Source organism: Palaemon carinicauda, chromosome 22, assembly GCF_036898095.1.
Source record: "Palaemon carinicauda isolate YSFRI2023 chromosome 22, ASM3689809v2, whole genome shotgun sequence".
NCBI lineage: Eukaryota > Metazoa > Arthropoda > Malacostraca > Decapoda > Palaemonidae > Palaemon > Palaemon carinicauda.
The window spans coordinates 60,788,356-60,801,159 of NC_090746.1; the positions used below are offsets into that span (position 1 = coordinate 60,788,356).

General features: G+C 32.3%; 1 protein-coding gene across 1 annotated transcript in view; it reads right to left on the bottom strand.

Annotated features, from left to right (window-relative positions):
• Positions 1 to 226: 226 nt before the first annotated feature.
• The window catches only part of LOC137615908 (uncharacterized), a 56,350-nt gene continuing 43,772 nt past the window's right edge, over positions 227 to 12,804 (bottom strand). The window contains exons 4-8 of the mRNA XM_068345594.1: positions 10,843 to 11,034; positions 8,381 to 8,625; positions 6,902 to 7,105; positions 1,144 to 1,339; positions 227 to 362 (exon numbers count right to left, since the gene is read on the bottom strand). Coding sequence (XP_068201695.1) covers positions 227 to 362; positions 1,144 to 1,339; positions 6,902 to 7,105; positions 8,381 to 8,625; positions 10,843 to 11,034 — 973 coding nt within the window. The remainder of the gene's footprint in view (positions 363 to 1,143; positions 1,340 to 6,901; positions 7,106 to 8,380; positions 8,626 to 10,842; positions 11,035 to 12,804) is intronic.

Genomic DNA, 12,804 nt, shown 5'->3' on the forward strand with positions numbered 1-12,804 from the left:
AGAGAGTGGTGTGTGTGTCAAGGTTTCAAAATAAGTAAATATCAAAAGTAAATACTAAAGATAACAGTTATAGTAAAGGGTTGATTCCACAAAAATCTACATTTAGGTAGAATAATTGCACTGGAAGCAAGACAAAACAAGATAAACACATCAACTCACAACCATCATCAAGAACAATGGGATTGTCTGAACTTAAAAAACCACAAATAAAAAAGGCAATTAGAATTTAGTTGAAGCAAGATCGCTGGAGTGCTCCCGGACTGACTATAGCCGACGATGCAGTGTACGTCGTGACGACACCTCCTATGACGCCAAGGATCAGGACACCAATCAAAACGCTTCTCTCGATCAGTCCTACTTGCCTGTGGAGTGTTAAGAAGTTCAGTCGTAGATACTGGACTGGTAGTACTTATGAATTAAAAGCTTTATTCACTTCCATTCGATTAATTTCTTTAGATGGCAATTCAAGGCAGATATTGAATAATCTTTTCATGAAAAATAGTTTTATTAGATTATAAAATGATAAGAAGTGCAGTTCAGTTTTTCATAACTATTCAATACAGTAACTCTTGATGGAGAGAGAGAGAGAGAGAGAGAGAGAGAGAGAGAGAGAGAGAGAGAGAGAGAGAGAGAGAGAGAGAGAGAGAGAGAGAGAGTGTTACATACTTGGAGGTTAAACAGTAAGTACCTGGAACTGACGAAGAAGTAGCATAAGAACTTTCTCAGAAAATTACCATTTTAATCTTTGAATAATTTGACGGAATGCTGTATTCCCTGACAATTTATAAGTGCTTGTCTATATTCATATAGATACATGCCGTTTTTCGCACATTTTTTTTTTCATGTAAATATATAAAACAGTGAACTTAAATGATTGAAGCTGCTTGAGTTTCGACAGTATGTCTTAATCTTTAGAAAATATAAGTTTCAAAACTGAAAAAAAAAGGAGTTTAAAGTAGTTTGATAGGCTTTCCTTCTTCTATAGTTTTATGAAGCCCACAAATAGTAAACTTTAACCATTAAAGCTGCTTCAATTTCGACAGTTTATTTTAAGCTTCAGAAAATATAAGAGACTTCAGACAAAAAGTTTAACGTATACAGTTTCCTTTCTATAGAGTTTTACGAAACCCAGAACATCCTTACCTCCTTGGATTACCAGACTCATCTCTCGAGTCACAAAGCCTCAGATAGCAAATCGGAGGTAACACGAAAGACATGAAGGCAATCGTGGATCCGCCCACCAGGTTGAGAATGGCTCCGAAATCGGGAATGGCCAAACCGAGTAGCACTTCGAGGACGACGATACTCGACCTCAAGCAGCAACGACGCCATCCGAATTCTTGTTGACGAAATGGTTATTAATTTAAAGTTGGTACTTTAGGGCATTCATTGAAAGTTTAATGTTGAATACTACTTGACAGTTATTTACTTATGGTTACTTAAAAGGATAAAGGCGAGGTTGTAGCAGTTGGTAGGTTGCCATAAAAAATTACATATTTACTGGGCATTAATACATGGTAAGCATAACAGTTATCTAAGAATGAGTAATCACAAATCGGTCAGAAATAAGTGAAATTTCACAAACATTTAGCATTGAAAATGTGGATAGAGAGAGAGAGAGAGAGAGAGAGAGAGAGAGAGAGAGAGAGAGAGAGAGAGAGAGAGAGTTAAGGTTTCATAAGTAAATATTAAAAGGAAATACTAAAGATAATCGTTATAGAAAAGGGTTGATTCCACAATAATCAACATTTAGGTAGAAAAACTGCACTGATATCAAGACGAAACCAAAGAACCACATCAACTCGCAACCAACAAGAAGAAGAATGGTTAAGTCTAAACATAAAAACAAACAAAAAGGCAAAAAGAATTTAGTAGAAGCAAGATCGCTGGAGTGCTCCCTGAATGACTAAAGCCGACGATGCAGTGGATTATTGTAAACGAACAAACTTATATTTACTGAAAATAATAAGGGTTTAAAATCTAGATTTATCTTGATTTTGATGAGGCATAGGATTTAAAGATGCATTTTAAAGATGAATTGATTATGCTTGTAGTGAAAATCACAAGGTAAAAGAATATATCACAGTAAAAATATGAAGTATAATATATATATATATATATATATATTTATCCTATGAATATATAAATATATTACATCATCATCATCATCATCATATTATTATTATTATTATTTGCTAAGCTACAACCCTTGTCGGGAAAGCAGAGAAAATAGCCCAGTGAGGAAAGAATAAAAAAAGGAAAAATACAATGTTTCAAGAACAGTAACAACATTAAAATAAATATTTCCTATACAAAGTATAAAAAGTTTAACAAAACAAGAGGAAAAGAAATAAGACAGAATAGTGTGCCCGAGAGTACCCTTAAACAAGAGACTTCTAACCCAAGAAAGTTTCAGACCATGGTACAGAGGCTATGACACTACCCAAGACTAGAGAACAATGGTTTCATTTTAGAGTGTCCTCCTAGAAGAGCTGCTTACCATAGATATAGTCTCTTCTACCCTTAACAAGAGGTAAGTGATCACTGAATAATTACAGTGCAGTAACCACTTGGGTGAAGAAGAATTGTTTGGTAATCTCAGTGTTGTCAGGTGTATGAGGACAGAGGAAAACATGTAAAGACTAGGCCAGACTATTTGGTGTGTGTAGGCAAAGGGAAAAGAAACCGTAGCCAGAGAGAAGGATCCAATGTAGTACTGTCTGGCCAGTCAGAGGACCTCATAACTCTCTAGCGGGTAGTATCTCAACGTGTGGCTGGTGCTCTGGCCAACCTACTATATATATATATATATATATATATATATATATATATATATATATATATGTATATATATATATACACATATAAATAAATAAATATATATATATAAATATATATATATATATATATATGTATATATATATATATATATATATATATATATATATATATATATATACACATATAAATAAATAAATAAATATATATATATATATATATATATATATATATATATAATTCAAAAGGATTTGTAAAATGTTATACATCTGTATTCACCCATAGTCGAAAATCTTTAATCTCTATTCACTGAAACAAAGACCAACATCAAAATTGAACAATCTACTCGTTAAAATCGGGAAATTGCAACAAAAGGCTACTTCCTGTGAACAGGCGATCCTCTAAATATACCTTTCATAGTAGGAAATAAATACCTCATATTTTCCTAAACAATAAAATGATATTGTATTTACGAGAATTGACGTTAATGACTTTACTTTGTAATGGAGGAGACTTTGAAAATACAGCAACTATATTAAGGGTAATTTCCCTAATTACGATGATTTCAGAGATACTTTTCACCAAATAAAAATTTTTTTTAAAAAGAAATTTACTTGCAAATACGCCATTTCACAGAACTCTTCTCACAGTTTTCACAATGGAGAAGGTGTTATAAAAAAATATCAATAATAATGACAGATATTTTTACTTGCATCTATGTCTCTTATATAGCTATCAATGTAGAAAATCTTCGTCATACTCTTATCAATCAATATCTCCTGGACACGGACTCACACAGAAACACATACACACAAATATATCCATATATACATATATACTAATATATATATATATATATATATATATATATATATATATATATGTGTGTGTGTGTGTGTGTGTGTGTATGCATACACACATTCATACATATATACATACATATTTATGTGTATGCTAATATACATATTCTCATTATTTCTCTCCTTTCTGAGAGGGGATAACGTTTCGTGGTAGAAGGGTATGGGTATCGCCATGATAAGCAAATCTGTACTAGTCAGGGTCACCCATACTAGGTTGGTTTGCTGTGAGCGATCAGAGGAAAAATAGCCTAACCTCTGACCTGAATAAGGACATGTCTAAGACCTTTGTACTGTAGTGGACTAGAAACGGTTGCATTTGTTGTTGTTGTTATTGTTGGTTTTGGTGTATTTATGTAAACTTTTAACATTTAGACGTTTCCTCTGGAGAAAAAATGATTAAAATTCCATCAGTCATATCTTACTAGGTCATTTAAGTACCTTTATGGAAATAAGACTTTAGCAGCCTCATGGATTTCTTGAGAAGGTTCATTCATCAGTTATAAGTTAAACCTGCCTACAATCAACCCACCATTCATTCTTGGTGGATTGATATTTGCACTCTATCTACCGAGAACTTTCTAAAACTTTCTTTGCTTCTCCATTCTTCTCACACGGACAAACCATAACCTTTCACATCCAGTAAACATTTTATCATATCCAAAAATAATTTTCTAATCGAAATAAAAGAACACTAAAATCCTACTTCTCCTAAAAATATCTTTTTATTATATCTCCAAAAATTAATATATATTCCAGCCGTTGGAAGCTAGAAATTAATAACTGGAAAAAAAATCGTCCCGAAAAAGATCCCCGAATAAAAAGAAACATGGAAACTTCGAAAAAGTAATCTTTTTTTCACGTACATACTAGTGTTCGCCATGAAATAATAATTTCTTTAGATTGAACACAGCAGACTCTGGCAAAAGTCCAATATTCTATATGGCTCGACAGAAGGATTTCTATCAGACTATATTGAATATTTAAACTGGAGTTTTCATATCTAGAAAAGCTTTACATACATAAATTATATACATACATACATACATACATATAATTCACTGAAAATTGTCTAAGATAACGACTCTCCCAAAACACACATACATTTCAATTATATATATATATATATATATATATATATTATATATATACACACATATAATTTACTGAAAATTGTCTAAGATAACGACTCTCCCAAAACACACATACATTTCAATAATACATATATATATATATATATATATATATATATATATATATATATATATATATATATATATATATATATATATATATACACATTATACACACACACACACACACACACACACATATATATATATATATATATATATATATATATATATATATATCCCAAGCTTTGTATGAAAAATATGTACAGTAGATGTATATGCGAGATCAATGACCGTTATAAGAGTATTATGACTCATAAATTGTTGTGTGAAATCACTGAACTCAGTTATAAGTGATGTGTCTTGAGTCTGATAAGTGACGTGTCTTAAGCTGTATGGCGAGAGTGTATTTACCATGACAGTGGAGATTTCCACAAATTCTATTAGTGTCGGAATAGTGACAGAGCAACATTGCACAACTTGCTCAGAAAGGGAGTCAGTACCAATCGTGCGCTCCCAAAAACAATATGGTGCTCGCCTGATGAGTATCTCGCTGTGCAAACTGTGTTCACGAACCTTTTGCAATAAAGTAAAAAAAAAAAAATGTTTCGATGTCTCATTACCCGTCAACATGGGACACACACACACACATATGTATATATATATATATATATATATATATATATATATATATATATATCTTAATTCAGCAGCCATATGTATGAATATTTGGAATTTGACTCAAAGATCCTAATAGCTTGGTAGGTTAGTGCATCGTTGCAGTAAACTAGTAAACTCATGCGTGTAGGTTCGAATTCTGACACAGACAATGAAAGCTTTTATAAAAATACTTATACACATGAGAATTCAAAGAATTTGAGAAAATACGAGGATTCCTGTAGAAAACACATTGACACCATTAAGGTAATCGCCTTCAAATGAAAATTGTATCAGAGAGAAGCATACACACACACCACACACACATATCTATCTATCTATCTATCTATCTATCTATCTATCTATCTATATATATATATATATATATATATATATATATATATATATATATATATATATATATATGCATATATAATCACTTCAACTAAATGATATATACGATTTATCACATTATCACATATTCCAACGAAGTTTTTCATACAACGTTTGTTCCCTAAAATAAAAAAAATATACAAATGAAATTTAAAACAATTTATTCTGCAATGTCTATATTTATCTGTAGTTCAAAGGGTATATCTAAACAATTAATCACAGATATTGGCAAAAAAAAAAAGAAAAAAAAATTGTTAATGCAGTAATGAAACTATAACAAAGGAATATTCGATGAGGGAATTTTCATGCATATTTTGACAAAATCAAATAAAAATCTAATTGTTACTAAATCATAGCGTCATCACTATGTTAACTTTTAATCTATAACAAGTAATGTGTACCTGGTATTCATAGTCTTCAATCTGTGATCATCACGGGAACTTGATACTCATAACTGTATCTTGTTTAATATATTAAGGTTCAACATTGACAATTTCACTGATTTGAATACGGATTCTCTTTAAATTCCATCCCACGCCATTCTGCGAATAAAATTATTGGGATAAATCAGTGTTGTATATTTAAAATTTCTATTGTATTATCTATTTCTATATAAAGAATTCTACTTAATCTAAATTGCTAAAGATAACGAATACTTCGCATGTAAAGGTGATTTTTCCTCCCCTTTTCTCTGTAATATCATTCTACTTATCCTACATGTATATCACATGGAGATAATGCCAAGATTGTTTCTTACACTTTCATTATTTTTTTTCGTTATGTCAGTATTAAGTTAATTTACCTCTGAATCAATTCTTAAATCACAAATATTAGCTATTACTTGAAGTTTGAAAGCCAAAAATGTCATTGCAAATGCTTGAAACTTAATGCAGAAACCTGGAACAGAGAGAGAGAGAGAGAGAGAGAGAGAGAGAGAGAGAGAGAGAGAGCTAATAATTCAGTGAACATACCCTTCATATTACAGCTACTAAATATTTCCGTAAAGGGAAGTAATATAAATAGTTTTAAAACGGATGAAAAACAAAATACAAGAACAACATTAATAATATAATTCTTGTTTACCGCGTGGCACGCCTAAGCAATCCTCCAGGAACTGCGCCACAGGATTGAATAGGATGATGAAAGCGAAGATGAGATGAACGAAGGTGAAACTCCTGATGACTGTGATCTCAGGACCAGATATATCTAGAAGAATGTTGGTGGTTATCTCTGTCCCTAAGAAGCCGTATCCGATGGCTGATAAGGAGCCGTATAATAAGAGGAGAACTGGAAAAAAAAATGTTAGCCTTAAAACATATCGTTTTGGGTCTCGTAAATTCGAAATGGAGGTGACAATGGTGTGTTTGAAATGTTATAGTTCGGACTTTCAATCTGTGATTTTTTTTTTATTCTTTAACAAGTTTGTGAATCAATATGGAAACATAAATGTGCCATTAAAATTTCAAGAACAAAATCGTAAGTATTTTATAATATGTAACATCCTATCAAAATAGGCTAAATTATTTTTACACGTATATGACAGTGCAAAAAAAAAAAAAAAAAAAAAAAAAAAAAAAAAAAAAAAAAAAAAAAAAAAAAAAAGAAGAGGAAGAAGAAGAAGAAGGGGGAAACATATATCAGTACAGTGATATTATTTCATTTTTGACGCGATAATAATCGATCTACTAGAGTTAAGCCCGTTTTTAATTAGTGGACACCTTAAACCCTTTCAAGGCAAACGAAAAGAAGAAAAGATGGATCACCTGTGGACTGCAAAGGCTTACCTGAAGTCAGCATCAAGTTGTAATCTTCTGATACTGACTACCCTAAGTATGATTACAATTTCACTCATTTTCCTTTCATAAATTTCTATTTTATACAATTACTAGCTTCTCTAATGTTTACTGTTTTCGTATCTTTTATAATTTTTAAGTAAGATAATAACATAATGTAAATGACAATATATACAGGAAGTTAAGGAGAAATAGATAAATAAAACAAACATGGGTAACACTGAATCAATCATTAAAAACATTAATACCAATAAAGCTCTAATTACTGTTACCTTGTAAGCAGAGTACGGAAATCGTCTTTTCCTTTTTGACGTATTAAAGAATATCAATGTTGTATAAATTAAAAGAATACTTTTATAGTTATAATTTTATAAATGAACACCTTGCGTCGAAAAAAAACTTATCCCAGGCAACCATCGACCACTGAAAAATCTTTTAACACCGATAAAACCCTGAAACTCACCTATGAAACCCTTTAAACTCACTGATATACCATTTTAACTCACCAATAAAATCCTTTAAATTCACCTATTACTCCCTTTATACACATCGATAAAACCCTTTGAACTCACACATGAAACCCTTCATACTCACCGATAAAACCCTTAAAATTCACTACAAAAACTCTTTAAACTCGACGATAAAACTATTCAAGCTCACCGATTAAAGCCTTTAAACTCATGAAAAAAACATCTAGACTCTCCCATCGCACTCTTTAAACTCAACGATAAAGCAATTCAACCTCGCCGATAAAACCATTTAAACTTACCGATAAAAGTAATCACGACGCTCTGCGGGAACTTTGACCTATTTTTCATATCGTTTTGGATGGTAGGGAAGGTCGCTGCCCCGCCAAAAGAGAAGAGGATGGTTCCAAAACCGAGGAAAAACGATGAGAATGACGGCTGGGAGTAACGCTTCTCAGGTGGACCTACGGCCCCCTGGAGGACTACCTTCACCATGACGGCAAGACACTGACATATCATCACCACAACTGCTACCACCGAGGCAGGCCTGGAAAAGGTGCATATTCAATCTACGTCCAAAGAATGGAAATTGACTCACCCAACTGCTATGAAACCAGAAAATAACAATTATATGAATAATTTTCCCCCATTTTTTTTCTTATATAATGATTTCCTAAAAAAATTCCAATACCTAAATTTTTACTAATTGCAGCCTTCATTCTTACTCCTTACAGCAAGGCTGATTAGTATCTCAAAGAGAAGTTAAAAATAACACTTGTCTGGTGGATTCTATATATTTTCTTCCTACTTCTGAGCTTCAAATGGCATATGAAAACGGCAGTTTCCACATCTCTTATCACCGACCCTACGTTTCAGGTAGCAAAAGAAAAAATTCTGAGTAATAACTATCACCCTATTTTTTTTTTTTTTTTTTTTTTTAATCCTACTTCAAAGACTTAGAAGGTTAACTGTAAAACCTTGCGTTTCCTAATCACTCTACTGCATAGATGAACTACGGATTAGGAATAACAAGAGTCCTTCATCTTGCTTCGTGTGTCATTTACATCTTATACCAATGAATACCTTTGAATATGCTTTATTCATCGTCTACCCCATCAAAGACCAAAATATTACCTGAATGGAAACCGTGCTACACAAAAAGGATAACGTTTTGAAATATTATTCCTTCATTCCTCTTCAACATAATTACAGAGATAATTTCAAAGAAATATGATAAAAGTAATAAGATCAAAAAGCACCACAATCTTCTCTTACTAGCTTGAAAGGCCTGATCTGAGGAGCTTTTCATCAGTGAACCTTCTCAAATACTTGGTATCCGAGTTTAAAGGATCAAGTAAAAGCAAAAGAAAAATGATCCAACAGGAAATGAAAATGAAAAGCAGCGGCAAAAGTCTTCCTAACATTGGAAAACGTATACTTTACTCAGGGGGTTTTAGATTAAAAAATGATAACCACATAAAAATCGCTCTCCAATGAAAAAATATTGACGAGATTAACATAAATAGACAGCTAAATTCATCTAGAAATGTGAAAAAAATAAATTATTTATGGTATTTGATTTCGAAATAAATTTGTCAGTGATGTTTTCGGCTGACCTTGTGATTTATACACATAGCTACTCGTAATCTTCTTTTTATTTTTCATAAACTGGAAACAAATCTGGACTATATTGCAGTGGATTTTAGAGCCCAGGAAAAGATCGACATTTTATTTTTCATCTAAAACGTTATACATATGCGGACATGAACACGATCTAGCACTGAAATGGCTGTACTGAATTCAAGAGAGAAAACTTGGATAACTGGAAATTACTTTAAAATCCCTTGCAAAAAAATTTACTTTACCTGTGTTAATGCCATTTTGGGCAAAAAGGGAAAAAACTGTTTGATGAAATACAGCTATCCGTCCGGTTGACGGGATAGGAATCGACTCATCATAATCACCGAACAGGGATTCATTTGATACGAGGTTTAATCACCAGAGTGACGAACGAACTAACCTCGTCAAAGAAACCTTTGAGAAACTTGCCTAACAAGTTATTTACCTTTCGGGTCTGCTCATATCATTAGGTATCGTAAACTTGATTAAGTTATGTAAAATAACTACTCACTTGGAAAGGATTTGAGCTGAACATCAAATAAATGAATTCCAAGATAGAGGGATAAAGTTTCTCTTATGAAGAAAACAATATAATTTCACTTTGATAACTATAAAAGAATATGATCGTAATAAGATTTAATTTATTTTTTTTTCACGGTATTGTTTCAATAATTGCAATAATATAGCATAAATGAACTAAATTGATTGCCTTATGATTGTGTGCTATAGTTAAAAAGTTCATTTTAAAAACATCATTCTGTAAATTTATATTTCAATAAATCCTTTACATAAAAAGAATCTTGCATCTTAATGCAAGAAACCTCCTTGAGGACAGCTAGAATAAATAAGGACATTTAACAAAACAACTTTTCCTCAGCCTTATGATAATGGATCTTTAACAATGAACGTCCTGGGAAATCATATAAAAATTAATCATGCCATTCAACTCAATTTGAAGAAATATATTTAGTATCTATAACAAACAATGCCTTAGTAAAACACATAAAGAACTAGATATGCCTTTCAATTCAGTTTGCGAAAATATCCTAGGTAAAATTATAAGAACTAGTTAAAAACACAATCAAATAAACGAACCTCCCACAAAACCCCAGAGAGGCGATCCGTACACCCTTACGCAACGTACCAGAAATCCTTCGGCGTAGCCAACCACGTCGCAGGAATGACAGCAATTCCTAAAATGATAATGCAAGAGCACTGCCCTCCCAAATCTTGGAAAGCAAAGCCAGTGAGGGATTCGAGCAGCTGGGCAGCCAGCAACAACAAAACTGTACATACTCCAACCAGGGTCACTTGTTGCGCCACAACCGTTAGGTAACTTAAAAAAAAAACGGATTATAAAAATGTGCAACAAATATTATATAATAGGGTTAATCTAAGTGTGTATATATATATATATATATATATATATATATATATATATATATATATATATATATATATACACACACACAAACAACAGCAACAACAACAACAAATACAGCCGTTTCTAGTCCACTCCAGGACAAAGGCCTCAGACATGTTCTTATTCACGTCTGCAGTTTGGCCAGTTTTCATCCCCACGCTGGTCAATGCGGATTAGTGGTGGTGGAATACTTCAGTCTGATCACTCACTGCAAACCAACCGAGTATGGCTGGTCCTAATTAGTGCAGCTTTGCTGATCATGACGATACACAAACCATTCCACCACGTGAAAAGTGTTAAACATGTTATGTCACAACAGGAAAAGGAAAAGGGATAAACAGTAAATTCGCAGTATTGAGATCATCATATTCAAAATGAAATATATATACATACATATACATTTATATATATATATATATATATATATATATATATTTATATATATTTATATATACACACACACACACACATATATATATATATATATATATATATATATATATATATATATATACACACACACACACACATATATATATATATATATATATATATATATATATATATATATATATAAAACCTGGGATTCCTATGAGGTCAGCTTCTTAATGGACTCAGATAAGTCATATGTAAGAAAAGAGGATGATATAGAATTAATGCAAAAGGCCTGATTTTAATATAAGATTTTCCCTTTGGTATACGTAATTAACATTATTTATAAATATATACACACACATTCTCTCTCTCACACACACACACACACATATATATATATATATATATATATATATATATATATATATATATATATATATATATTCATTAACATGATTTAAATAGCTTCCAACAAATTAATCCTGTGACTTGAGGTAAACAAATGGATCTGCATTTTTAAGTTGTTCTGTAAATATGTCTCCAGATGTAGCGCCAACAAAATTAAAAATAGTCCTAAAATGTTAATGAATGTAATAATTAGTATCCCATGTTCCAACGTAACTTATTTCCACTAATTTTTCACTATTGTGCTAAATTAAATACTACCCATGTCATTAGCAGAAAGAACATATGATATTTGTATTATGAAACATTTGGGTGTTATGTTGACTATGGACTAAGAATTTTAACGTTTCGAAAATGACAGTAACCATTGCGATTCTTTGATGTAGTCGCCTTTTTTTCTGGCTCGGTGGGGGGCGGGGGGGGGGGGGGGGTTACACAACTTACTTCGAATATACACATGTATAAATACAACATAATATTCAAAAACATAAACCGTTGTATAAATATATACATACACCCTCTTCCACACATCCATCCATGCATTAAGTGATCGGTTGTTGATGCTCCCTCTTCCATGCTTTTTATTGGAGAGGGCATATTAGGTAACTGACCCATTAATGTAAAGCCGGGTACACACACGAGAGCAGAGCACTGTGGCACAAAACTGTTACGAATAAAAGTATATAAGGAGTCAAAATGTTGAGGACGCAACTGTAGTGCGTCAGGAATGTAGCTTCATTCCCACCAATTGTCGGTAAATGGCCGTCGGGTATTTACCGACAATTGGTGGGAATGAATGTGGTGCACAACGTGCACATCGTGCACAGTGCACGGGCTTCAGTCTCCGTCCCCACTGGGGTTTTTGTCACAAGAACATGTTGCATTACGTTCTTTCGCACGAGT